A 27923-nucleotide genomic window follows, 5' to 3' on the forward strand; every position below is an offset into this window, starting at 1 on the left:
CGGGCAGATGCTTAACTGAGCCCCCCAGGCGCCCCCAGAAACCTGCATTTTAAACAGTACACCCACATGCTCTTTGAAAACCAGTCAGATAGTGTGTGCTTTCTTCCAAAGGGCCTTGACCTCAGCGGCTGCTTTTTCTCCTCGCTCCATCCACTGCTCCTTCGACACCGCCTCCGGGCCTCCTGGCTCCTGCCTCTGCACCCTCCTTCAGACTCCCCGCAAGTGGCCAAAACCACAGTGTGAGGCAATCCCTCTACCCTTGACCCCTTCCTTCGCACAGCGAGCGGTGGCTTTTTTTATCTCCGGATGATGAAGTACAGCCTTCAGCTGGGGGGCATTTAAGACGCAGAACCCTTGGCTGGTCCCCAGCCACAGCTGCAGGACCTAGAGGCAGACCTTGACAGCCTCAGTGAGGAAGGAGGGTAGAGGCAGAAGAAGCCGAGGCAACAGCAGCAGTGGCCACAGCACCGCGCCCCTGCCTCTCCCCACTGCCCGGACACCATGCTTCTGGCCACATTCAAGCTATGTGCTGGGAGCTCCTACAGACACTTGCATAACATGAAGGGTGAGCTCCCCGGCCTCTGGGGTGGCCCCGTGCTGACCCAGAGCACTCAGGCAGTGTGGTTGTGTGCGACTGGGAGTGGGGGAGGGAGCCCGCTGCTCACGCGCTGATCCCACTTGGGCCTCCTGTTGGGGAAACCTGCACAGGTCTCTTTCCTTCTGGACCGCCCTGTTTCCCAGGAACAGTTGGGCTGGATTCTAAGATGCCTGTGCCGCCCCCCCCTCCAAGATTCTGTCACTTCTGCCCTTCTCTCCAGGGCTCCAATCTTTCCTGAGCTCTTCCTGACTTTGCCTGGATCGGCCCCAAGGATACCAGGAAGGACTGAGCCACAGTGCAGGGGTGGGAGTGAGCCTTGAGTCCAGTGAGCAGTGCTGGGAAGCCCGAGACATGGGCAGGGGGGTGGGGGGTGCAGAGAAGAGCAAAGTGAAGAGAGAAAGTGGAAAGCTGGAAGTCTGATTAGGTTGTACAAAGAGGAGGCAGAACTGGTTACCCAAATCTGATTTTATAGAGCTAATCAAGACCTAGGGTTATCTGAGTTAATCCCTTGCAGTTGCTGAAGGGTGCACAAACCAACTTAAAGTGCTTCCCAATTACACTGGGTGGAACGGGCTTCTGTTTCCATGGAAGCTGTGCTTGGAATCCCTGCGACAGCCCTAGACCAACGAGACTCACCGCTCAGCTCACCGTGCTCAATCCCGAGGGCATATTGAGCAGTTACTCCTGCAAAGGACCCCAGCTGCTCACAGCAACACAGACTACAGGGGATGGGGGGGGTCTTTGATTCTCCTCCTGCAGCAGGTTTTTTCTAGTTAGACGAAGCTTCTCTCTCTTTCGAGAAGAGAAGGAAACGTCAGCCGGCTCCGGTAACCACCACCCCCAACCCCCCCCCCCCCCCCCCCCCCCCCCGGTCCAGGCAGGATGAGGCCTGGCCAGCCCAGCCCAGAGGGAAGGTTGACTCTGGCCCCCGGACGCAGCCTGGCTGCCAGAGTAAGGGCCCTGGACAGGGAGTCGACCTGGCACTAATTTAGGTCCCCACTAGGGATCTGTGTTTCTGAGCAAGTCACCTCCCTCTCCCAGTGTTTCCTCATCTGTGGCAAGGGACCCAGTGGTCCCTCTCTAAGGGCATTTCTCGATCCTAGGCAACAATTTGCTCCCCTCTCTGCAGGGCTGAGGCAGCAAGCTGTGCTGGCCATTGGCCAGGAGCTGAACCGGAGGGCACTGGGGGGCCCGACCCCAGGTGCGTGGATCAGCCAGGTTCGGCGCCGGAGCTCTCTGCTTGGTAAGTGCTGAGGCTTCAGGTTCCTGCCAGCGGTAAATTCCCTCCAGCGCCCCCACCTTCCCCTAACCCTAAGCTGGCCTTTCTCCTGGAGTTCCTCAAGGCCAGACCCCCTGTTGGCTGCAGCTTTGTGTTTAACTTCGCCTGCAGGGGGTACCCTCTGGCTTTGGCCTTGGCTCTTCAGAGGAATGAGCAGACCCAGATGGAAGGGATGGAAGCGGTGGGTCGGGGAGGCCAGGGAAGCGGAGCAAGCTAGGTCTCTCCTTGGCTGTGTACAGGTTCACGGCTGGAAGACACCCTCTACAGCGACCAGGAGCTGGCCTATATCCGGCAGGGCGAGGAGGCCATGCAGAAGGCCCTGGGCATCCTCAGCAACCAGGAAGGCTGGAAGAAGGAGAACCAGCAGGTAAGTGTGGGCCTGGAGGAACCCACGCGCTCCTCACCGTTCCACTGCCATCCTTAAGGCCTCAGGATTCCTTTTTCATGCAGTGGTGGTTTTAATCTGAAAATTCTCCTTTCCCAAGAATACATCCTCAGATACTCCTCCGGCCCCTCAGAGACATCCTGGAGATTCGAGTTTGGGAAACACTGTTCCGGGATCCTTCGTTACCATCCAAACACATCGTACGCCGCATCTGGCAGAGACCATGCAGTGGGAGTTCTGCATGCGTTAGAGGCCTGCACCAGCCTGGGTCGAAGTGCCGGGGCCAGGGCGTGGTGTTGGGGCTGATCAACCTGCAGGGCTCATCTGGGTTCAGCCACAAAGGAACTGCACGAGAATACAGATGGCCCGAGGCCTTCTGGGTTTCTGGGCTCCTGAGCACTGCATCCTGACAGGGAACCGGTAATAGGCATGTGTTCAAGGCCACGGGCTCTACTGAGACTTTGGTGGCTCTGCCGTCTTCCAGAAACTTCTATGCTCCCTGTTGCCCTAAGTTCAGGTAAACCCACTCCTTCTTCAAGTTCTGAGTTAGCAGACTACTGGTTTGGGAGTCAGGAAATCTGAGATGCACGCCCCGCAATGGCCTGAGGCTAAGGGTCTCTGGGCCTACAGCCTTCCGTTGTAAAATAAGGTATTGGACTGAACATCTCTTTTTTTTTTTTTTTAATTTTTATTTATTTGACAGAGACCACAAGCAGGCAGAGAGGCAGGCAGAGAAAGAGAAAGGGGGAGGCAAGCTCCTCGCCAAGCAGAGAGCCCAATGTGGGGCTCGATCCCAGGATCCCGGGATCATGACCTGAGACAAAGGCAGAGGCTTTAACCCACTGAGCCACCCAGGCGCCCCTGAAAAACCTCTTTTAAGCTCCCAATTGGGTGCGTGTGATTAGCTGGTTGTAGACCAGGCTCTCCCACTCCCAGGTTTGTCTCGCTCAGCAACTTTGTGCTTCTGAGTCAAGCAGAGCCTTTTCAGTTAAACCTACCCCACACCCATCAAAACTTACCACCAAGAAAAGAGTGCCCAGGAGCAGGCAGGTTACCTCTCAAGGCTTCAGCAGATGTTCGAGGCTTGCAGCAAGAATTACCGACTTAATCAGAAGTGCTGTTAGGCTTCTTCATGCTTAGCTCAGACTTCTTTCCTGCCTTGCCTGCCTTGCCGGTCTGTGGGCCCTAAGTGAGAGATATTTTTCTCTGACCTTTTTCCTGAACGTCCTCTTTTGTCCCTGACAGACGAACGGGGACAAAGTGCTGAGTAAAGTGGTCCCAGATGTGGGCAAGGTGTTCCGGCTGGAGGTGGTGGTGGACCAGCCCATGGAGAGGCTCTATGAAGAGCTCGTGGAACGCATGGAGACAATGGGAGAATGGAACCCGAATGTCAAGGAGATCAAGGTGAGGAGAGTCCAGATTTGGGGGTGGGGGTGGTGGGGGTGGGGCAGGAACCCTGGGAGCTCAGTCAGAAAGGTAGCAAAGAAGCTACAAGCTGTGAGTGGTGCCTTTGCCCCAGCACTGGCTGAGTGGTAACTCTGACTCCCTGTGGCCTGCTAGGTCCTGCAGAAGATTGGAAAGGACACAGTCATCACTCACGAGTTGGCTGCAGAAGCAGCAGGAAACCTGGTGGGGCCCCGTGATTTCGTGAGCGTGCGTTGTGCCAAGCGCCGCGGGTCCACCTGTGTGTTGGCTGGCATGGCCACACATTTTGGGGAGATGCCCGAGCAGAAAGGTGTCATCAGGTAATACTTGCAATCCCTCTCGGAACATAGGCTTGTGGGATGCACCGCCAAGTGTGTGATGAATCCTCAGCTCCAAGAAACCAGGCCTTGATCTCTACCTTCAGCTTCCTGTTACATGGAAATATTATTTTTCCATAGCAGGGGAGGAAGCCAAGTTTGGCCCCACATAGCCACTTTGTCCCGAACTTCCCAGGAAATTTAAGCACCTTAATAATTTTCTAGAACACGTAGGGTTGAGGTTTAGCTGGTGTGTTCAGGTACAACCCTACTGGTGATCAAAATGTAATCCATACTACTCAGAACACAGCTGCTACCCCCATTTTCCAGGGGCCCCAGTCACTGCCCTGGACACTTTCTCTGGCATCAGCAACTTAAAGGCACCACGGGAGGCTGCCAGGCTCCAGGTCCACCCAACATGTGTTCTGATGATCTGGCAACCATGCCAACCATTACATATCACCCTTGGCAAAAAATATTTCTGAGATTGGGAAAAGGCAAGGTAATAGGGAAGTGTGGGTAGTATAACCGGTCAGCATAAAGAATTCTGCACGGTCCTCCTGACTTGACTTCTCTCTTCATTTGCCAGGGGTGAGCATGGTCCCACGTGCATGGTGCTCCATCCCCTGGCTGAAAGTCCCTCCAAGACCAAACTCACCTGGCTGCTCAGCATTGACCTCAAGGTGAGGGGCACAAGATGGCTCAGTGTGCAGGTGGTGGGGAGGAATACTGGCTCTCACCCTCCCACATTACCCCAAAAGGAACAGGAAAAACCCTCTTCCATTTTTAGACAGGCTGTTGGAGGGAAGAGGCTTGAGTAATGGCCTGTTAGTCCATCATCTCAAAAGCCTGTAATAGCTTCTCTCCCTTTTACCTCTTGTGTCACATTTCAACTCTGCAGTTATCAACTTGGAAAGAAGAAACTTAGGCCCGACAAGATACGGTCGCTAGCTCAGGGTCACACAGCTGGGGTGAGAGCACTTCTGTGCTTCTTACACTGTCGGGACAGCAGGGCAGTAATGCAGTCTTCCTGGTCGACCCCAAGGTCCCACCCATAAACAGAGCTGGAAGACCAAGCCCTAAGCAACTCATGTTTGTGATAGGAGTCAGAGGTTTCTACAGTGGAACATTACGCATGAGATGGCCTAATTCTTCTTCTTCTCTAGGGATGGCTGCCAAAGACCATCATCAACCAGGTCTTATCACAGACCCAGGTGGATTTTGCCAACCACCTGCGCAAGCACCTGGAGTCCAGCCCTGCTCCTGAAGCCAGGTGTTAAGGACCAGCCTGCTTCTTCCAACTGTCCCTAGCTGCACTGGCTTGCACGCTCATCGGGAAGATCTCTGCTAGAAGCCTACAAGTCTGTCTAAGATCTTCATCTGGGACTGTGGGATGGGGTGGGAGTGTATTTACAGTAGGATACTGGGACTCAGATTGGTCAAATTTTACAACCAAGAAAATGGGGACAAGGCGTTTAAGAGAAAGAGCTTTCTAACTTCATTCGGGGATTAGCTGCGAAACGAAGGTTAAGGGACCCCAAATATTTGTAAGACTTCTTTCTAAGCCCTTATACTTCTATTTAAAAACATCTTTAAAATAGTACTGATACAGGGTGCGAGGGTGCTAAACACAAGGACTGGGGCCTTATGTTTTATGGGCTCATGAGCGCCATTCCTCAGAGGCCATGTGTGTGGATGCAGCAGGGTGTGACAAAAGGGACTCCAGCAACCCTCTGCTCCTCTACCAAATAAGTAGCAAGCAGCACCAAAGATCAGCAACTCCCCACAGCAGGTGCCTTTAAGAAATGTAGTCTAAGTTTTCTTGATTGAAAAAATGCAGAAAACTAATTAATCCCATTCTCCTATTTCTTCCATGAGCACCAGTCAGAATAAAGACTCCTAACCGACACAAAAACTTCAGTCTGTACCTATTTGTTTAAAAATTCTTTTAAAAAAAATCTTTCTAGTAAACTGCAACTTTTTGATAAAGGAGTCCTGGACAAAGGTTTTTATTTTATTTTTTTTAAGATGTTATTTATTTGAAAGAGAGACAGAGCACAAGCAGGGGGGAGGGGCATAGAAAGAAGGATAAGCAGACCCCCAGTTCATGACCTGAGCAGAAGCTAGACAAAGATTTTAATGAAACTAGATCCCATAGCTCACTAGAAGGAAAAACTACTGGGCACTTAGGTCACTCAATTATTTAAAATCTGTTATCAGGATCTTTCATAAGGGTTTAATTTCCATGATAAGGACAAGCCTAAATCAATTCTTGAAAGAACTCCAGAACTGGTGGCTGATGGATGAGTACTGGAAGAGGATTCTGACTGAGGATTTTCATTTACCGACTTAAAAGATAGAACAGAGGGACACCTGGGTGGCTCAGTCGGTTAAGCCTCTGCCTTCGGCTCAGGTCATGATCCCAGGGTCCTGGGATGGAGTCCTGCATCAGGCTCCCTGCTCAGCTCCTCTGCCTGCTGCTCTGCCTACCTGTGCTCTCCATCTCTCTGTTCATAAATAAATAAAATCTTAAAAACACATAGACAGGGCAGGACCAAATAGAATGAATGACAAAGTTGAACAGAAACAGATCTTATTATTTTCCCTGAAGAGGATGTTGAGATCTAAAAAGGGAACTGAATCTTTAGTTCAGAGCTAATTATATCAGCTTCCAGCCTGGTTCAGGGCTGCCACTTTCTGCCATTAACAGGTCAGTGTTCTACAATCTCCGGAGGAGATGGCTGAAAAGAGGTGCTATGGTGATAGCCAATTCCCCTTCGGAGATTCGGAGAATTTATGCTTTAAAAATATAAACTGAGAGGGGATTACTTTGCTAATGTGTGTAGGGAAGGTGCAAAACCAACCCTTACCCCTTGAAGCTTTTCCATTCTGGTTCTAATAGCATTGCTGATTTAAAGCATTTGGAAATAGAGCCCTAGCTTATTTATTAAAGAGTTTAGCAGGAGTGGGAGTGCTGATATTTATTGAGCTATTAAAATTTTACAGCTCAGAAAAGCATTTTTTATTATTTATTCTGATCATTTCCTAGAATGGTCTATTTTTAGCATAGATCACATTACTGTTGGGGCGCCTGGGTGGTTCAGTCGGTTATGTGTCCGCCTTCGGCTCAGGTCGTGATCCCAGGGTCCTGGGATCAGGTCCCACATCAGGCTCCCTGCTCCAAGGGAAGCCTGCTTCTCCCTCTGCTTGTGTTCCTGTTCTCACTCTCTCTCTGTCAAATAAATAAAAATAAGACTCACACACACAATTATTGTTTATCTATCTGGGAGCTTCAGAATGAGAGGGCATAGTTGTAGAAGTATTTCTAGAACAGAATTATCATACACTCCCAGCTAAGAGAAAATGATTGTTTAAAGATGTTTAAAGATGTGTGAAGCAATATACACTCTGGTTTCAAAAAAGAACAGGCTGAAAGCAAAACAATGGCATTTTACCACATACCAGTGAAGTTTTGAGCTTGATTGTAATTTGCCTTCTTCAAACCAAGCAACTGTGTCTTTGAGGGGACTGGGAGATATTTTCCCACTTGTTTAATTTTACATTGGAATAAAATTAAGTTGTCAGTGATGATCTGCTAGAGGTCCCCATGAAGAGTGGGGATTCTATGAGTTCTCCAAATGAACCTCGAAACACACGTGCTTTTATTTTATTGATTTTTTTTCCAATTTATTTATTTTCAGAAAAACAGTATTCATTAGAAACACACGTGCTTTTAAATATAGATGGGCAAAATCATTACTTCTGCAACCTCTGATCTATGAAAATCCGATGTAAAAAAATTTTATCATTAAAATGGAAAGTGGGTGTACAAGTAACTTGGTAATTTATATTACAAAGAATTTATCTCCAGCTTCCTCTAATGAACACTACCCTCAGTTGAAAACTAGAGCTACAATACAACCCAGGAATCACATTACTGGGTAATTACCCTAAAGATACAAACGTAGTGCTCTGAAGGGGCACATGCACCTGAATGTTTATAGCAGCAATGTCCAGAATAGCCAAACTATGGAAAGAATCTAGATGTCCATCAACAGATGAATGGATAAAGAAGAGGTGGTGCATATATACAATGGAATATTATGCAGTCATCAAAAGAAATGAAATCTTGCCATTTGCAACGATATGGATGGAACTAGAGGGTATTATGCTGAGTGAAATAAGTCAATTAGATAAAGACATTTTTCATAGGATCTTTCTGATATGAGGAATTTGAGAGGCAGGGTTGGGGGCTGTGGATGGTAGGGAGGGGAAAACGAAACAAGATGGGATCGAGAGGGAGACAGACCAGAAGAGACTCTCAATCTCACAAAACAAACTGAGGGTTGCTGGGAGGTTGGGGGGGTAGGAATAAGGTGGCTGGGTGATAAACATTGGGGAGGGTATGTGCTATGGTGAGTGCTGTGAAATATGTAAGCCTGACGATTCACAGACTTGTACCCCAGGTGCAACAAATACATTTTATGTTAATAAAAAGTGAGCAAGAAAAAAAAAAAAAAACACTACCCTCATTCTCTGAGTTCTTCAATCTCTGATCATCCAGCTTTATAACCAAGTCTGCCCTTTAAGACCAGCCAGGAATGAATAGGTAGGTGTTCAGCTGTGATAGACTGAGTCTTTAGCCTACAATCATACTGACTCTATTAAGTCTTCTGTGAAAAGATGCAAAATGGCCAAAACAGCCTGGATGGTTTCTTAGGAGACAAATATATTAGCCAAAGCTACCGTGTTCTTTTTTTGGTTTCTAATTGTTATGTCACCATACAGTACCATATATTAATTTTTGATGTAGTGTTCCATGATTCGTCGTTTGTGCATAACACCCAGTGCTCATGCAATCCATGCCTTCCTTAATACCCATCACCGGGCTAACCCATCCCCCACCCCTCCGCTTGAAAATCCTATTTCTTGGAGTCCATAGTCTCTCATGGTCTGCCTCCCACCCCGATACCCCCCCTTCATTTCCCCCTTCCTTCTTCTAATATCCTCCTTGCTATTCTTTATGTTCCACAAATAAGTGAAAAAATATGATAATTGACATTCTCTTAGTATAATCTCCTCCAGCCCCAACCACGTTAATGGAAAAGTTGGGTATTTATCCTTTCTGATGGCTGAGTACTATTCCATTGTATATATGGACCAAATTTTTATCCTTTCATCTGCTGAAGGGCATCTCGTTGCCACAGTTTGGCTATTGTGGACATTGCTCAAAGCTACTGTGTTAAGACACCAATAGTCACTTGAGATTTGGGAAATTTCTTTCTTTCTTCCCCCTTCACTTCTTTCTTCTTTTCTTTCTTCCCTCCCTTCCTTTCTTTTAAGATTTTATTTATTTATTTGATAGAGAGAGAGAGAGAGAGAATATCCCAAGCTGACTCCCCACTGAGCGCAGAGCCCGATGCGGGGCGCAATCCTGGGACCCTGAGATCATGAGCTGAAATCAAGAGCCAGCCACTTAAGTCACTGAGCCACCCAGGCATTCCCCCATGAACCCTTTTAAATTCTTGTTCACCTCCTTGAGGTTCCGATTTCACAGGATAAAGACCATAGCTGGGTTGGCTGGAAACACTGGAAGCAGGAGAAGAGGGCTTGGGATCGAGTCAGAAACATGCCTGTCTTCCCAGTTCTGACCACCGTTCCTCAGACTGCCTACCTTGCTACCCCAGTCCCAAGAAGAATCCAATGTGAAAGGGAAGCAAAGTGTCACACACACTTGAAGACCAGTTTTATTTGGGAAGAATTTCTAAAAAGCTGCAAGCAAGTTTTTTTTTTTTTTTCCCCCACAATTACAGTTCTACAGACCTAGTGGTTCCAGAGACCCCAGTGTTCAAAAATATTTCAAAATGAATAAAAACCCACATCAAAAGGAAAGACCTTTTAGATCTGGAATGTACAGCCACAGATTTCGGGTGTTCTCAGATTCAAGCCAATTACTTCCTTGGAAATCAGATAGGATGAACTCCACATCACAAAAAGAAATGTCTTTAAATAAGTTAGCTACTTGGATAAGATTATTCATTCGGTAGAAAATACAGCAAGGTATCGAGTCCCAGTTGGTGGGATACATTGGACAGCACCAGTTTCACAGGGAGCGCATGGGATCCGAGGGTCAGCAGCCGCTGGCATATGGCACACAAAACAGAAGCAGTCACCAGAAGTGGGCGACGCGCTGCAGGGCAGGCAGTCTCTGCCAGTCTCACCCCCACTTTTCACTTGCTAACAGGAGAGGCTCTGTGCTGCGGTATCTTTGGGAGAATGTTTGCAATAGTTAAAAAAAAAAACAAAAAACAAAAAAACAGATCCCCCCTCCCCAATTTATTCCCCAGAAAGTCCACAGCTGCAAAGAAAGAGGGACCTGGTCAGGGTTCCCATGGCGGACTGCGCCTCCCATCCACCTCTGTTTCCACATGATATAAGACATCAGCCAGAGTATGCTCTACCACAGCGCCCCAGCCCATGTCACTCATCTGTGGGAAGAACAAGAAACAGAAATGAGGTGATGAGAACATGACAACGAGAAGTAACAGAGATACTGAGCTTGCGTCGTGACTGTTACTCACAGGGCGGTAAGTGAGATCCTTTGGAGGATACTTGAAGCATGGTCCAAAGTTAATGGAAACCTGTGACAGTTCGATTCAGACAGACATGAAAACACAGAAGAAAAGAGTGAAAAAGTTTAACGTGACACAGGAACTTTTTAAATGTAGCTATGACATTCAGGGTGTCGTGGAACAAATGAAACAGATTACCATTGCTAAAAGTGGTCAACACCCTAATGTCCATCGAAAATTAGAGAACTAAAATAGACTTTTGTTGAGTTCTGTTTATAACCTAAAGATTTCCTTATTCTACTTAAATGGTGGTTAGTTACTGAGAGACTAAAAATACATGGAAACTTCCAGATGACCTTTTCAAACCACTTAAAACAACCACAAAAACCTAAAAAGATCTGATGAGAGTCCCTTTCACACTGGATCATATTAAAAACAAAACAAAATAAAACAAACACAAACAGCACAGTGTATGAAGTAACCAACAGTTAATAGCCAGTAGTGGTGGGTCACCATGACCTATAACACCAAGCTGACTGATGTATGTATATACTGCATATGCCCTACACTGAACAATAACATTCGCCACACAGTACATTCAAAAGAAAAGTATGGGGCATCAATCTTGTATCTATCCAAGCAAATACTTCCTAAGACACCCAACTGTTTTTGGAACTGTCACAGCAGGAACGTATTTCCATCTCATTCAGGCTATTTAGACTTCTTTCTGGAACTCCTATCAATGGCTCTTCCAATACAACAATTCACCTATTTCCTTCAAGTCGTGTTTACAGGATGAACAGAGGATACATACCGTGCAACTCTTATACAGTGAGATGGCCGGAAAATAAACCCCCTCAAAAATATCTTTGTAGGCCACACCTTGATTGACACCGTTTTTATAAAATATTATCTGAAACAAAAACCGTGGTTTTACTTCAGAATTTAACAATGGAACAAACAAACTGAAAAAGAACTCACTTGGAGAACCCTTTAGCAGTGCTGTCACCGTGCTGCTAATAATGTCTTCCATGAACAGCACGTAGCTTGCGCAGCAACAACAGTGTCTTACATTTATAGAGGACTTCCAGGTTTTTCAGAGCATATTCACATGCACTAATCTAGTTGGTCTTCAGGTTTATTTGCTTTCTGGATTCCTATACTTATACCAAACTATTCGACTCTGTATTATTCGTTACACTGTATTTATAAAAATGAATTTTGTTTTCCACCAATTCCTTGGAACCATACCCTTGTAAGCCTATTCATTTGCTCCCTTCCCTCTCGCTTCTGTATTTCTCCTTTGAAAATCTCTTCAGATCTTCTGAGTTTCAGAATCCTCATTTTCTTTGTCCTTTTGCTTTTGAAATTATTCTAAATATTCTCTCTCAACCACTATCTATGGACTTCAGAAAAGGCTTTTTCTGAAGTAACTTTCTCTGCCTGTTCTTCCCAGCAAGAGCGATATTCTCCCAGGCTGGATTATCTGGTTCTATTATCCTTAGACCTATTAGCTGTTTCCCTTTACATTTTCTCCCTAAAGACAATTGGAGCCCTACTTTATTTTCTCCTACATTCGCCTCTATTACTGTCCCAGGATGTTTTGCAGCATTTTTATGGAAAAATGTCTCCCACTCAAAAATTTCTTCCGCCCTTTTCCTATTTTCGTCCCCTGTGGCTGGTCCAGTCATGCCAGCCTTTATTCACACTAGGACTTTGGGCAGACGTGTTTCCATCAACCTTGGAACAGGAAGTAGGGAAAGTTCTAGAGGACCCTGAATGAACCATGACAGCTCCTCCGCCTCTGGGTCACACAGCAACATCCTCTGCTGTTCTGGTGTTCCTCCCTCTGTACTTGATCCTTCCTCTGAGAAGAATATCTCTGACTTGCTTCCTCAATCGCTTGTAGATTTCCTCAGTAGGTTGCTGTTTCTACGCCCTTCTCTGTACACTGTCCCTAAAAGAACCCCGAGAGCGGCAGCACGGTACCACAGGAAGGGCACAAACACAGCAGGCAGGAGAGGGAGCTCGCTCTGCTGCCCCTTTGGGCCTCATTTTCCTTACTTTAATAATTAGGAAGTTGGTCCCAATCTTCAAAGTCTTCTAGTTCTGACATTTTTATGACCATGACTCACCTCACTATGGGGAGTCTGCTTTAAGCTCTTCTCTGCTTTATCCACAAAGTCTTTTTCCTCAAAATACAAATAACTCTTGAACTTTATCAAAGCCTTGAAAACCAAGAAAGAAAGGGGGAAAAAAGGAACATTGAAGCATCAGCTACATCATCATGAAAAAAAAAAAAAAAAAAAGCCAGAATCACACAAATAGCATGGAGTCCTTATGTTCTGCAACAGAAATTAAAAACCTATGTAGGGTTAGCTTTGCTAGATTTTAAACAACTACGTGGTTCTTAAAAGTACCAGATAGCACATAGTTGTTAAACATTTCAAAAAAGGTCTTTACTAAAATTTATGAGGAAACATACATATACACACTTTCACCACAATAAAAATACCCATTAAACTAAAACTAATTCAAGGTTTCTTTCCCTCAATGATCTCAGTGAAAGAAGTAAGTTTACTGAGCTTAAAATCTCTTATTCTATAAAAACATTTTTCAAGGGCTACTTCCTTTCATCCGAGTTCCCTACCTGCTTGTCCTATAGGTGGTCTCTGGGTCATCCATTCTTTGCCAGTTCCCAAGAGCCCAACTATTCACTCCCAGGGAAATAGATGATATTACTTTTTTAAAAATTTGAATCTCTTAGCACATACATACATTAAACACAATAAGAAAAAAAACTTCAACAGGATCTACCAGAACGTAAAATGAAGAGTATCTCTCACTCTCTCTCACCATGTCCTTCAACACTCAAGTTTCCCTTTGCCAAAAGCAATCTCTGTTCCAGTGTCTTTGTATATCCTTCTAGAAAGTCTAGGCATATACTAGTATCTTCAAAATTAAACACCCCCCCACACACACCCACCAGACAAAAACACAAAGAAGCAAGAGGACTGATAATATCCAATTTAAAAATTTACTCTAAAGCTGCAATAATCAAGACAGTGTGGTATGGCATAAAAGTCAACAAAGAGATCAATGGAACAGAGAGCCCCAAAACAAACTCTACTTTCTACTTATAAAATCATCTGATTTTCACAAACGGCACCAAAGAAATGAGGGTAATAGTTTTCAAAAATGGGTGCTAGAATAATTGGACACCCATCTGTACGGAAGGAAAAATTAACTTTGATGCCTACTTTACACCATACACAAAAAGTAATTCAAGGTGGATCAGAAACCTAATAAAAAAGCTTAAACCATGTTTTCAAAAGAAAACATGGAAGAGTATCTTCGTGAGTGGAGGGTAAGCAAAGAATTATTAACTTATAGAAAGCAATGTAACTGTAAAAGAAAAAGTTGATAGATTTCATAAAAATTAGAAACTTCATTTCATCAGAAGACACCTTTAAGAAATAAATTAGTCACAGACTAGGAGGAAAAAAAAATGTTACTTTTTAAGTAGGCTTCACGCCCTGCCTACGGCTTCAACTCACAATCCTGAGATCAAGACCCGAGCTGAGATCAAGAGTTTGATGCAACTGGGCCACCCAAGTGCCCCCAAAAATATTTTTTAAAAAGCCACTTCTAGGGGTGTCTGGGTGGCTCAGCTGGTTAAACATGTACTTCTGGCTCAAGTCAGGGTCCTGGGATTGAGACCTGAGCAGGGAGCCTGCTTCTCCCTTTCTTCCCTAGCTCGTACGCTCTATCTTCTTTCTCAAATAAAACCTTATAAATTTAAAAAAAAAAAAAAAAAAAGGCCACTTCTAACCAAGAAGTGTAATCCAATATATATATTAAAAAACCCTCTATAACTCAATAAAAGGATAACCTGATATATATATATTTTTTAAGGTGAAATATTTGAAGAGAAACATTACAAAAGAAAATAGATGAATGGCTAATCGGCACATGAAAACCTACAGAATATCATTAGTCATCAAAGAAATGCTAATTTAAACCACACGAGGACACTACTATGCACCCACCAAAAAGGCTAAAATTAAGCTGACAGACAACAAAAATGCTGACAATGATGTGAAGCAACTACAAATATCATACATTGTAGCTGGGAGTGGAAAGAGTCCAGCAGTTGCTTCTAAAACTAAATATGTAACTATCTTATGACACAGTGATTGCAATTCTAGGTGCTGACCCAAAAGAAACAATAACACGTTTACAAAAGCATTTGTAGGGGTGCGTTGGTGGCTCAGTCATTGTCTGCCTTTGGCTCAGGTCATGATTCCAGGGGTCCTGGGATCCAGCCCCACATCAGGCTCCCTGCTCAGTAGGAAGCCTACTTCTCTCTCTCCCACTCCCCCTGCTTGTGTTCCTCTCTCGCTCTTTCTCTGTCAAATAAATAAATAAAATCTTTAAAAAAACAAAAACAAAAAGACACTTGTACAAGAAAGTTCACATCACCTTTATTCATAATAGCCCCAAACTTGAAATAGCCCAAGTCTCCATCCATAGGAAAATTGAAAAATCTGATCTAGTAATTCCATTACTGGGTATTTACCCAAAGAATAAAAAACACCAATTCAAAAAGATATAGGCATCCCTATGTTTATTTACAGTAGCCAAATTATGGAAGTAACCCAAGTCTCCATCCACAGATGAATGAATGGATAAAGATAAGGTGTATACACAGTGGGACATTACTCAGCCATTGCCATTTACATGGATGGAGCTAGAGAGCATAATGCTAAGTGAAATAAGTCAGAAAAAGACAAATATCATATGATTTCCCTCATATATGGAATTTAAGAAACACAACAAAGAAAAGACAAAAAACCAGACTCAATGGTAGAGAACAAACTGGTAGTTACCTTAGGGGAGGTGGGTGGGGGGAAGTGTAAAATATGTGAAGGGGATTATAAGTACACTTATCATGATGAGCACTGAGTAATAGATGGAATTGCTGAATAACCCTATCATACACTTGAAACAAATGTAACACTGTATGTTATTTATACTGGAATTTTAAAATATTTTTTAAAAAAAACAGGAAAATGGATAAACACACTGTGGTGTATTCATACAATGGAATACTACTCTACGATTAAAGGAAACAAGCTATGGATACATGCAAAAACATAAAAGAATCTCAAAAGCATTATGCCAAACAATAAAAGCCAGATTCAAAAGATGACATAGCACATGGTTCCATTTACTTAAGTTTAAGAACAAACAAAACTAATGGAATAGGGGCGCCTGGGTGGCTCAGTGGGTTAAGCCTCTGCCTTCGGCTCAGGTCATGATCTCAGGGTCCTCGGATTGGGTCCCGCATCGGGCTCTCTGCTTGGCAGGGAGCCTGCTTCCTCCTCTCTCTCTACCTGCCTCTCTGCCTACTTGTGATCTCTGTCTGTCAAATAAATAAATAAAATCTTTTAAAAAAAACTAATGGGTGGGAGGTCGGGGTACCAGGTGGTGGGTATTATGGAGAGCACGGATTGCATGGAGCACTGGGTGTGGTACAAAAACAATGAATACTGTTATGCTGAAAATAAATTAAAAAAAATTAAAAAACAAACAAACAAACAAAAAACAAAAAAACACCTAATGGAATAAAATTACGACAGGGAATAAGTATTTCAAGACAGTGGTTGGCTCTATAGGGATAGGAGTTGGGACTGATTGGGAAAGAGCATGAGGGAACTTCTGGGGTGGTAAGATTCTAATGTCTCCTTTAGGCCAAACTCAAAACTCAGTGAATATACACTTATTTTTGTACATTTCATTTTATGTAAGTCTTATATCAAAAGTAAAAACTAAATAAAGGCTGAACTCTAGCTAACGACATGTATCCTGAAATACATGGGCAGGGGTGTGGTATATTGATGGCCAGCATTCTCTGAAGTGCATTAAAGATGGGCAGACGGACAGATGGGTGGGTAGAGGAATGAACAAATAACAGGTCAATGGCAGAATCTAGGTGATGGGTATTTGGACATGTGACTTTAAAACTCTTTCAACTCTGTCTAAACATTTTTGTAACAAAATGTGAGAAAAACATGGGAATGGTATGTCAGTATTACAAAAACCACTCAGGCCACTGCTGCAGCATTCATTGGCAGCCACAGGTCTTCAAACCCGGGAATCTTGCAAGAGGACAAACTCACCTTATCTTTATAAGTATCAGGAAGTGACTTGGCTGTTTCTGTGTCTTCCGGAAGATTGATATAGAATCCTAGGACGTCTCCCTGTCCATAGCCAGAAGAGTAGTGTTTGCCAATTGACTGGTGGAACTTGGTTCCTTTTTTGCTCCGCCATGAATAGCTAAATTTATCATAACCTAAGGGAGCTTGAAGGTTACCTGTCCCAATAAAGACAAACGGGAAGTCAAAAGATGGCGAATCAACCCCGGTTTGCTGGAAGAAAAAATTGTACTCCTTCTCATTTTAGTTTTTGTTTTTTTGTTACAAAATTGCAAACCACCCAATCGTTCAGGAAGTGAATTTTATGCCCCTTATCCAATAAGGTGAGAAGTCACAAAGCTCATGCAGATGGTCTGTCTGTCTCTGCCTGCTGCGATGCCCACACAGCAGCTCCCACTTACCTAAGGGCTGGGACCAGCCCAGTCTGGCAGCAGTGTCTGGAGGCATCTCATCCACTGTGATTTCAAAGTACCAGGCACCTTTCCGAACCCCGTGAGAAGCCCGGACCATGGAGTAACCCTTCTCTCCAATCACAGTGAGTCGGTCATCAGAGATCTTCAGCTGGGGAGCTGCAGTATGAAGATGAAAACAAAGGTCTGTAACTTACTGGAGGCACTTGGAGACAACTGCCCCCAAAACCAGAGTCTCCTACACTCTAGTAGAACAAGGTAAAAAATTGGAAATAACAGGTCAAGAATCTGAAGTATTAGTTCAGGAGTTTCAAAATCTCAATGTAAGATATGGCTGAAGGCAAGAGGAAAAAAATGGGAAGAAAGTGGTCAGGTAATTTAGTTTCTATCAAATGATATTTAAGTTAACAGGTTAAAATTAATAATGCTGTCTATTCCCTAAAATATAACAAACCAATTATAATGTGCCTGGAGCCTGATTTGTAGAAACCATCTTTTTTTTTTTTTTTTTAACTTTTAAAAAAAGATTTTATTTTTTTTTTTTGACAGAGAGAAATAGATCACAAGTAGGCAGAAAGATAGGCAGAGAGAGAGGGCACAGGGGTGGGAAACAGGCTCCTGCTGAGCAGGGAACCTGATGCGGGGGATGCGGGGCTCGATCCCAGGACCTGGGATCATGACCTAAGCTGAAGGTGGAGACTTAACCCACTGAGCCACCCAGGCGCCCCAAACCATCTTTTTTTTTTTTTTCTTTTTAAATGAAGTTTTCCACCCAATGTGGGGCTTGAACTCACAACTCTGGAATCAAGTTGCATGCTCTACCTACTGAGCCCACCAGGTGCCCCTAAATAAGCCATCCTTTAATAAACTTGATATTTGATTTTGAAAGAATTTTAGATTTTAAAGAATAGTATACATTCCTCCTATGTCCTCCATTCGGCTTCCCTGAATGTTAACACCATCTATGGCTATAACACAATTATCAAAACCAAAAAATTAGCATTGATAGAATGCTATTAAGTAATCTATAGATCATCTTCAAATTAAGCCAATTATCCAAATAATATCCTTTTTCTGTTCCAGGCTCTAATCCAACATCCCACATTTCATTTGGTTGTCATGTGTCCTTAGTTTCCTCCAATCTGGACAGTTCAAGTCTTTCATGACCATGACATTTTGAAGAGTACTGGTCACTTTCCTTTGTAGAATGCCCCTCGGTTAGGTCTGTCTGATGTTTACTCCTGCTGAAGCACAGGTTTGGCTTTCTCGTCAGGAGTATCAGTGAGGTCAATAATGCTGTATCTCTCAGTGGACAGTATCAGGGAACACATAATGTCAAAATGCCTATGTTACACTTTGATCACCTAACTAGCGGGGTGCCTCACGGGCTTCTCCACTATGAAGTCACTATTTTCTTTTAATTAATAAGCATTTTGTGGGGGGGAGGAAAAAAGGTATCTGACACAATCAAGGAAATATGATTTATGGACTGAATTCAGATGATGGCAAGGAATGATCTATTTTGTTAAGTGTGATAAGAGCATTGTGGTTGTGAGAGAAAGAAAACACCCCTATCTTTTAGAAATGCGTATTTTTTTTAGAGTATATAGGGTGAGATTTACTTCTTAAAAATTCAGAAAAAGAAAGTCACAAAAATAAGCAGATAAAACAAATATGGCAAAAACTTGGTAACTGTTAAATCTGGGTGAAAAGTATACAAACATTCATTATACTCATCTTTTCACCTTTGTGTATGTTTGAAACTTTACTATGAGGCTTATGTACGATAAGGGGACAATCTAAATCAATAGGAGGGGATATTGCGACTTGGAAATGAAGAAAAAAAAATGACAGAAGATAGAAGAGTATTTTCAGGTGATGTAGGTTTGATTTTATCAATGTAGAAACATCACAGATCCAATTAAGACTTCAATAGCATTTGAAACCGTTTATGACACTAAAAGCCCGAGTTCTATTGGAGGAAGCACAAAATGTAGATTAGCTATAGCTTTTATAAAGGTCTTTACGATTTACAAAGTACCTTCCTAGGTAGGTAGGTAGGTAGACAAGACTCTGAGATGCAGCAGCCGATCCTGTGACTCTTCGTGACCACACCACAGCTCAGTGTGGCACGGCTGACTGAAAATTCTTGGCCCCACACTCTTTCTGTTACATGGACCACAATGGCTCCTGTTCCAGGCAATGATAACTTCCTTAAATTAAATACATCCTGTTTAACGGAACTTTCTTAGGTATTCGGCAAATTCTACTTTCTCAAATACTTCTTCCCTTACCCCTTTCTGGGCAATTCAGCCCTAAAGCCATTAGGTGGGGACTGAGCAAGGCAAGTGTCCACGATAGGACAGTAAATAATGTACCTCCCTCCTAAAACACTTACTAATTACATGCGGGGGGGGGGGGAAGCAACTTTTCAGTGGATAAACCTGGCAGACACCATGTTAGCCAAATGATCAAAGCGACATCATTGGTAATGAGGCAAATTAAAATCAGGCACCACCTGGCAGGATGCAACATGCAGAACATAGCATCATTTTAATATTTCTGTCAAAGATGCAGAACTGAATCAAATCTTGAGATTTCAACCAGACAAACTCAAATTGCGGGATATTCTATAAAACAAGTGGCCTCTCATTTGCAAAAGCTTCCAGGTCATCAAAGTCTAAGAATGACAGAAAAACTGTTACAGACTGAAGACCGGAGATACGACAGCTAAATGCAGCATATGATTCTCAACGGGATCCTTTGCTACTGACAGCATTATTGCACCAACTGGAGGAACCTGAATAGGATCTTAAATTCATCAGATGGTAGCAATTAGTGTTAATTTCCTGTCTTTGACGTTTATATACTGGTTCTGCAAGAATATGAAAGTTTAAAAAATATCTACTAACTCTTTGATATTCTTCCTTTGAAGAGGTGGAGGCTAATTTCCCTCCACCTGAGTGTGGGCTGAACGTAGTGACTCATTCCTAACAGAACAAAGCTGAAGCAACTATCCGGCTTCAAAGTTGGGTCACAGAAGATACTCGAACTCTACTGCTCTCTTGGATCACTTGCATTGGGAGGAGTTAGCTTCTACGGATGAGGATAAATAAGTGGTCTATGGAGAGGCCCACATGGTGAGGATCTGAGGGCATCCTGTCAAAGTAACACGAGTAAGTCATCTTGGAAGTAAGTCCTCCAGCCTCTATCAAGTCCTCACTGTTGATAGGCCCAGCTAAGAGCTTGACTGCAGCTGCCTGAATTTTCCCGAGCCAAGTCACATAGCTAAGGTGCTCCCAGATTCCCAAACCTCAGAATCTGTGGGAGATAATGAACATTTGAAGTTTTAGACTGCTAAGTTTTATGGTGATTTGCTAAGCAGCACTAAATGACTAACACATAAGGGGAACGTCCTTGCTTAGTATATGTGCTGCCGAAGCGCGCACTTGAACGTCCTTGCTTATAAGAAATACACCATCAAGTTCTCAAAATGAGAGGGTATCATGGCAACTTACTCTCAAACGGTTCGGAGAAAAAAAAAAGTTCAGTACTATTCTCACAATTTTTTTTATACATCTGAAGTTATTTCAAAATAAAAACCTTAATAGATACAATACAGATTTATCATTAATTTTTTTAAGGCAAAAAGAGCAAGCAGTCATTGCTATTTTATATATTTAGTTCTAACAAATAATTAACTATTACGGGTCAGTGTTCTCACTTTTTTTTCTCCTTTTGGAATTATAACTATTATATATAATAGTTATAACAAGATATAGTTTTATATATATATATATATATACACACATACATATAAATATAGAACTATATTTATATAGTTATATAAACAAGACAAGCCTCACTTTTTAAACCCTGAAGTCACTTACTTGGCTGGCCTTCCTTACTTTCAAAGTATGCTTGTCACTCAGAAGTCAAACAATCCACATATAATGGACATTACAACAAGGGATTACATTACTTCATTTTGAAATGACCACCATCAATATAAGTGTTAGCAAAAAACTAATTTGATTTGATTTTTTTAAAGTAATCTCTATACCCAACATGGGACTTGAAATTGCAACCTCAAGTTCAAAAGCCACAGGCTCTACTGACTAAGCCAGGCAGGTACCCCTACAAGTGTTACGTTTTTAGTATTAAACCAAGAAATAATGGGATTTCAAATGCAGTAAATATATGCCCTGTTTAGATCTAATTCAAGGAGACCACTGAAAGGCATATTTTAAACCATGGAAATATGAGTATGGACCGGGTATTAGATCATTAAGGAATTACTATTCATCTTAGTTAGGAATAATAATGGTATAATGGTTATATATACATATTTTTAAAATTTCATTTATTTGAGAGAGTGAGTCAGAGAACACGAGCAGTGGCAGAGGAGAGGGACAAGCAGACTCCCCACTGAGCAGGGAGCCCAACACAGGGCTCGATCCTAGAACCCCAGGATCATGACATGAGCTGAAGGCAGACGCTTAACCAACTGAGCCACCCAGGCGCCCTGGGTTAACCTTTTTGTACAACTCCTGGAACCACAGTCATGTTTCACAGACCCTTCATGCACTCACTCCCCTGAAACACACATACAAACTCTCTCTCCGAGAGGTGGGAGACCCTAAAAATAGCACAAAAATACTAACAAATGACCTAACTATTGTAAAAGAGACACACAATCACCCTGAAGGAGGTGGGGCAGAAGAGAACTAATCTAACAGTAACCCAAAAGGATGCTGCAAGGCTAAAAGCTGAAGAGCCAGACGTAACTGCTGTAAGCTAGCTAGTGAATGTTTCTCATAGAGGTTACCAATTCTGAAACTACTTTATGTGCACACTAGAAATGAACAAATATGGGAGTACACCGTAGATAGTCAGAGTCAGGTTTCTCACTGTTGGAGAAAGAAGTGACCAATAAGGATAGACGGAGGGCTGGCACAAACCAGGAGTGTTTGACTAGAATCAAGCCGTCAGTGCAAACGCTGTAGAGCCCTGTATATTTATGTGTCAGCTGGTACGCATATGGTCTCCTCCTTCCCACTGGGTGGGGTCTAAAACTGAGCATACTGAACACTCAGGTCTTCATTTCTAAATCTCATTCTCCAATCAAAGGAACCAGGGCTCTTTGGAGAAAGTAGCTGATATATTTGGCCTAGGGCACGGAAAAGACAAGGTAAGCCAGGAACATTTTGTGATGTTGGAAAGTAAAGGAAGTACTATTCAAAAAAAAAGGAGGCTTATCAAAAATACATAGGAACCTGAAGAAGCTCCCAATGGCCAAAGCAGGAATAATTTGAGCTACTAGATAAAGTATATCCCAATGGAATAAAATAAATATCTGAGTTCACACTGATAAAAGTAAAAATTGATTAAATAATAAGTGGAGACAGGAAGAAAGAAATATAAAATCGTCAGGCAAACACAACACACATAATTACTGCAGGGGCATCTGGGGGGCTCAGTCAGCTGGGCATCTGCCTTTGGTTCAGGTCATGATCTCGGGGTCCTGGGATCAAGTCCCATGTCAGGCTCCCTGTTCAACTCAAAATCTGCTTCTCCCTCTCCCTCTGCTCCCCCTTCCCATCGCTTGTGCTCTCTCTCAAATAAACAGAATCTTTAAAAAAAAAAAATCATTGAAGAAAAGATCCACTGAAGGATATTAGAGCAAAACTTTATAAACAAGGTATCTCCAAAGCTCAAAGCATCTTTCCTCGAGCTATTTATTAACTACAAAGGATAAGACAGAGAAAGCCACAGAAATCACCTTAACCAGAGGACCATGGTCAACATGATCAATCCTAAGACATCCACATCATGACTGCCACGAGATGATGCAATGAGGACTCATTTCTTTGGTATTCTGACAAAATATGCATAACATCAGTCTAATCATGAGAAAAAGTCACACACTCACTGAGGAATATTCAACAGAATCCCTGATTAATAGTTAAATAGTATCTGGTCATTAAAGACATGGAGGGACTGAGGAACTGTTAAAGGCTGCAAGAAACTGATGAGAAATAATGAAATGCAACGTACGACCGACCCTAGAGAAGAGGCCTTACTGGGGGAACTGGAGAAATGTACATCAAGCCTTTTGTTTCATTAATAGCATCCTCCAGTGTTAACTTCCTGGTCTGGTAACTATATGATCAATTGTGTAAGATGTTACCATTAGAAGCTTGGGGAGGGAATATACTAAAACTATTGTCTTTACTCTAAGTTTAAAATTAGTTCAAAATAGGGGCATCTGCCTGGCTTAGTTGGTGGAGCATGCAACTTCTGATCTTGGGGTTGTGATTTGAGCCTCACGATGGGTGTTAGCACTTACTTAAAAAATAAAAAATAAGTTCAAAATAAAAAGTTTTCAAACACACACACCCATATTTATACATAAATGTCTAGAGCTTATCGGAAGAGACAAGGAGATTCTTTGTCACGTGTTCCCACTGAGTCTAGTTAAAACCAGATGGTGGGGGTGTGGTAACGATGTTGACAAGTATATCTTGTCTGGACTGGACAAAGCTGAAGACAGTATTCAAAGTAACACCTGGGTCCAGCATGAACATTAACACCTTACATACCTCGATCATGTAGGGCTAACAAAACTCGTTCATACAAGCAGGCTCTGTAGAGGTCTCCAGGAATAGGCTTTCCTGCCCAGCAGTCAAGTTCAAGCTTCTCAGGGTCAGGAGCATGGGGATCGGGCTCAGCTAGAATATACCGATAGCCATCTTTGTTAAACGGGTGTTCCAAGGGGTAGCCATGAGGGGGAAGGCGCTGAGCAGAAAACAAAGGGTCACTGCAGAAAGGAAAAAATAAAATCAAGAAACTAAAACCCCCTCTAGCTCAAATGCCTTCAAATCTGTAAGTAAAACACCCGATTTACTAGATTTCAGCAGGAGTACATGCAACTTCACAAATGGTTTTCATTGCTAAAGTAGATGATCCTGCCCTCTGGAGGCAAAACAGGGAAATGAAACAGATTTGTTTTTAAATTTAGTAAAGTGGTTTCAAATTACTCTCTAGTCTATAGGAGCATCTTTGAAACAGAGCCAGTACTTCATAGGGGAGAAAAAGGGAAAAGGGGAACAAGGGCAATTTCCTTTAGTATATTAATTACTATAAACTAATGAAACAAAACTCAGAGATGGGAGCACTATCTTGCCAATCTAAATAAGAAAAAAAACCAGGATTTACTGAACAAAGCACAGGGAAGAGGCATGAGGGGAGAGGCACGAAGATGACATGAAAGTGCTTAAGTTCAATACTGGGTCCACTCTCCCTCTCCTCCACCTAACCCTTCTCAAGATGTCTTGACAGAACTTTACTCCCACAGGGTTGCCGCCCCAGGGGCTGTTTTCACAAATCTGAAACACAGGGCTCCTCACGTGGGATTATTTTACCCCTCAAAGTGCTCAAGATTTGAGAAAAATTGATAGGCTTTTGCATCTCAGACACGTGAGCTAGTGAAGAGGACAGCTCTTTGCCCACTGATGGACTATGCCAGCCCCAAAGAACTGTCTAGCAGTGACGAGTGGGAGTAGGTGTTCTGCTCACCTCCGGGCCTTCTTGGTGGTCCCTGTGGTCCCGCCGTCCTGCTGCTTGCGCTTGGCTCCTCTTCCTTTGCCACTGCTTCCTGCTGCAATTCCCCCTTCAAAGACAAGGTAGATCACTTTCAATGAGCTGTGACAGAAGCTTCACGTGGATATGGAAATTCCATGGCGACTAACACTCCCGACGTGCATTTGTGTAACACCACACCCAGGAGGACCTCCTTCCTGAGAGCATAATGGATTTCACCTTGCTTCCGAAGGAGTCTGCTGAGCATCTCATGGCTCAGAACACTGAGCTCTGGCAGTAAGCTCAAAGGAACCTAGCACTAATGACGACTGTGGAACGTTTTCAACCTTCCTTTCTTATTGAACGGCAACGACTTATTGAACTACACTTTCTGAGGATGTGACACAAATGCATTTTCACTCATTCAGATTCCAAATACCCACATCTAAAAACAACCGCCAGGATAAAGGTTTTTTCCATCCAAATCAATATGAACATCCACGAAGACTATCCTCCCTCTAAGTAGATGTTCACTAGCTTGAACTATGCATGATACAGTCTGTAAACATAATAAAGGCACAATATCTGCTAAAGCACTTAACTGGAAGATCCAACAAGACAAAGGTACAGAAAACATAGAAAACAGAAATGGAAATATTAAAAAGGTGTTTCTCTCCAGTGCTACTTGGTATCCACTCTGGGGTGTGTATGACACAAGTAGAAAGGCTTTAAATTTAGTAGGCAACTTTTACAATTCTTAAGATTGTGCCAATGCATAACATTCAGTTAGACTGCCCTAGCTTGTGGAATTAAGAGCAAATATCAATCGACAATTTACTTATGTTATACAAAAAATAATTTAGCTACATACTAAGCCAAAGAAATGCTACCTAGTGATCTCTGAAATAGGTACTTGGAAATTTCTGTCCAGTTCCATCTTTCCTCTCAATTTGTTTTTCTGTCCACCAGAATATGCCCCTGAACTGCAGGAAAACACCTTTATGGAAACAACTACATAGAGTACCATATCTTAATTTGGGGCAAGCTTGGAAATTATCAGCAGTTCTGCTGCAATGAAAAGGATCAAGACATTGAGAGCAGGTCATATTCTGCACATACAGGACCAGATTTATGCAGGACTACCTTTTATGAACATACCAGGTATTAGTCTTATTTCCCATAAAAAGGTTTAATGTTAAAACTTGCAACATCCATTATCTGATGTTTGACTCACCTAAAAAAATTATTATTTTTTAATTGTTATTTGTATTTTAATTAATTTAAGAGAGAAGCTTTAGATCTACCTGGAATAAAACAAGCAATACTAAGGGGACGGCTGGCCATGTTAGGCAGAATATGACAACATAAAAGCTTTTAATTGCTAACAATCAACTGAAACTACAGTTTCATATCAAGTGCTATTGCCACCATTTTCACAATGCTTTAAAATTTTAATTTAGTTTTAGCTTCTACCACAACTCAGCAAAAAGCATTTTTCAAACCACATAATACTTAAGTCTGAGAGGCTGAAAGAAGACAGAGGAGGAATTCACCTCCAAAAGAGGCTCCACCTGTAAGAACAGAAGTGGCACCATGTATTTGTCAAAGTTTAACAATTAAAACGGGAAAAAATGGTGTAAAATATAAACAATACACTTAGCTATTTCCAACCCATCTAATATTAGTAACAGGAGACACGATTACATATTTAAGATACTATCACTCCAAAGGACAAGTTAATGACATCACGTGTTAGATGAATAGCTTGCTACCTTCAGCTACCCCTACTTTCATTGGATTACCATTAGTACTGAAGACCATTAGTGTCATTAGGTGGGTTACTGATAGAAAAACATGTATAGCAGGTGATAAGTACAGATTGCTGTCACGGGACTAAGCTAATGTTTCAGGGCAAGAAAAATTAGAAGACCAGCATAGGAAGTCTGTTAAATTGCAGCTGAATTAAGAGTAGGGGGAGAGAACGACTCAATCTATAGTAGGTGTTAGTGATGAGGATACAGACATGGAGTCTAAGGTGAACACAGTAAATCTGACCTTAAACCTGTACCTTGTTTTATGCTAAATCTATTTCACTCAAGACCAAACTGTGGTGTAAAGGGACAAAATGTTCTTCACTACCATCTGTCGACTCTTTGGCTAGCTTCCAAAAACTGGGTACTGGACTTTAAAGCTTCTGTAAATATCTGATTGAAAGCCAACCCAAAGGATGCCCAATTCTAGGCATATTTGGATTCAACAGCTTACAACTATTTCATCAAGAAGACATTTAAACACTTACCATTTAGATTCCCACTTGTAGACACAGCACTGCTTTGTTTTTGGTTGTCGTAAGCAGGACCAATGTTACTAAGATCCTAGAGGGAAAATTATATTCAGTTATAAAGGAAGGCTAGATAATCAACATACACTGGCAATGCTCAAAAACACCAAGAAATTCTTAAAGAATGTGAATCAAAACTGACAACCGTAAGGAGTCTGAAATTTACACGGTCCCAAACTTGGATGCTTCAGAGATCAACAAGTAACCTGTGTGTGGTGGGCCAAGTGTAAGGATCAAAGTGGTTAAGAACGAATTGGGGGTGGTATGGTGGAGGAGGCAAAGGCACACAGGAGTGCCTGAGCCCCATTTTCTCAGCTGCTGTGGGAATTCAGGCCCACTGTAATCAGATCTTCTCATTTTAGAAGAAAAGACAGATATCTGAATTTCTAAAACCAACACAGTAAGTTAGCAAATGCTTGACTCACCTACCTTAAGAAAACTCTGGCTAACCTGATTTGATTGATGAACCCATTTTGCAGAAGGTGACTGACCAAGGTCAAGACTAGCTAAGAATGGAACAAATAAGGAATTGCTGCAACTTCGCAGAAGGGACCAAGAGTAAACAATAACCTCGATAAGGACACCCGCCCAACCCCCCCCAACCTTATGCTGCCATTTTTTGAGCACGTGTCCCATAAAGAGGCTTGATTACTGAATGCTCACACTCAGAAAGGAAGACATCTCCTTTTGTCCCTATATCCAATCAGCATATTCTATTCAACCTACATGCCACCTCATGACATCCTGTTTCCTTATGGTTAAATATACCCAAGCCCCATCCTTCGAGAAGGATGGAT

The 27923-nt window shown here is 42.7% G+C and overlaps 2 protein-coding genes across 6 annotated transcripts in view; one reads left to right on the forward strand and one right to left on the reverse strand.

The window, feature by feature from the left end:
• The first annotated feature begins 438 nt into the window (after positions 1-438).
• STAR (steroidogenic acute regulatory protein) lies at positions 439-5910 on the forward strand. Its single transcript, XM_044268208.1, has 7 exons — positions 439-565; positions 1728-1841; positions 2117-2244; positions 3508-3666; positions 3823-4007; positions 4594-4687; positions 5171-5910. The coding sequence occupies exons 1-7, from the start codon at positions 502-504 to the stop codon at positions 5282-5284; spliced, it is 858 nt and encodes a 285-aa protein (XP_044124143.1). The 5' UTR covers positions 439-501; the 3' UTR covers positions 5285-5910.
• Positions 5911-9726: 3816 nt separating this feature from the next.
• Positions 9727-27923, reverse strand: part of ASH2L (ASH2 like, histone lysine methyltransferase complex subunit) — a 28765-nt gene continuing 10568 nt past the window's right edge. For 2 of the 5 annotated variants that reach the window (XM_044225381.1, XM_044225384.1), the window contains exons 8-17: positions 27085-27160; positions 26339-26356; positions 24783-24876; positions 23807-24024; positions 17196-17363; positions 16759-16952; positions 12712-12804; positions 11391-11489; positions 10586-10645; positions 9727-10492 (exon numbers count right to left, since the gene is read on the reverse strand). In XM_044225381.1, coding sequence (XP_044081316.1) covers positions 10385-10492; positions 10586-10645; positions 11391-11489; positions 12712-12804; positions 16759-16952; positions 17196-17363; positions 23807-24024; positions 24783-24876; positions 26339-26356; positions 27085-27160 — 1128 coding nt within the window. In that variant the 3' untranslated portion in view covers positions 9727-10384. The remainder of the gene's footprint in view (positions 10493-10585; positions 10646-11390; positions 11490-12711; positions 12805-16758; positions 16953-17195; positions 17364-23806; positions 24025-24782; positions 24877-26338; positions 26357-27084; positions 27161-27923) is intronic. The other 3 variants (XM_044225386.1, XM_044225385.1, XM_044225383.1) reach the window with 2 other exon arrangements.

Source organism: Neovison vison, chromosome 11 (assembly GCF_020171115.1).
Source record: "Neovison vison isolate M4711 chromosome 11, ASM_NN_V1, whole genome shotgun sequence".
In the NCBI taxonomy this organism is placed as follows: Eukaryota; Metazoa; Chordata; class Mammalia; order Carnivora; family Mustelidae; genus Neogale; species Neogale vison.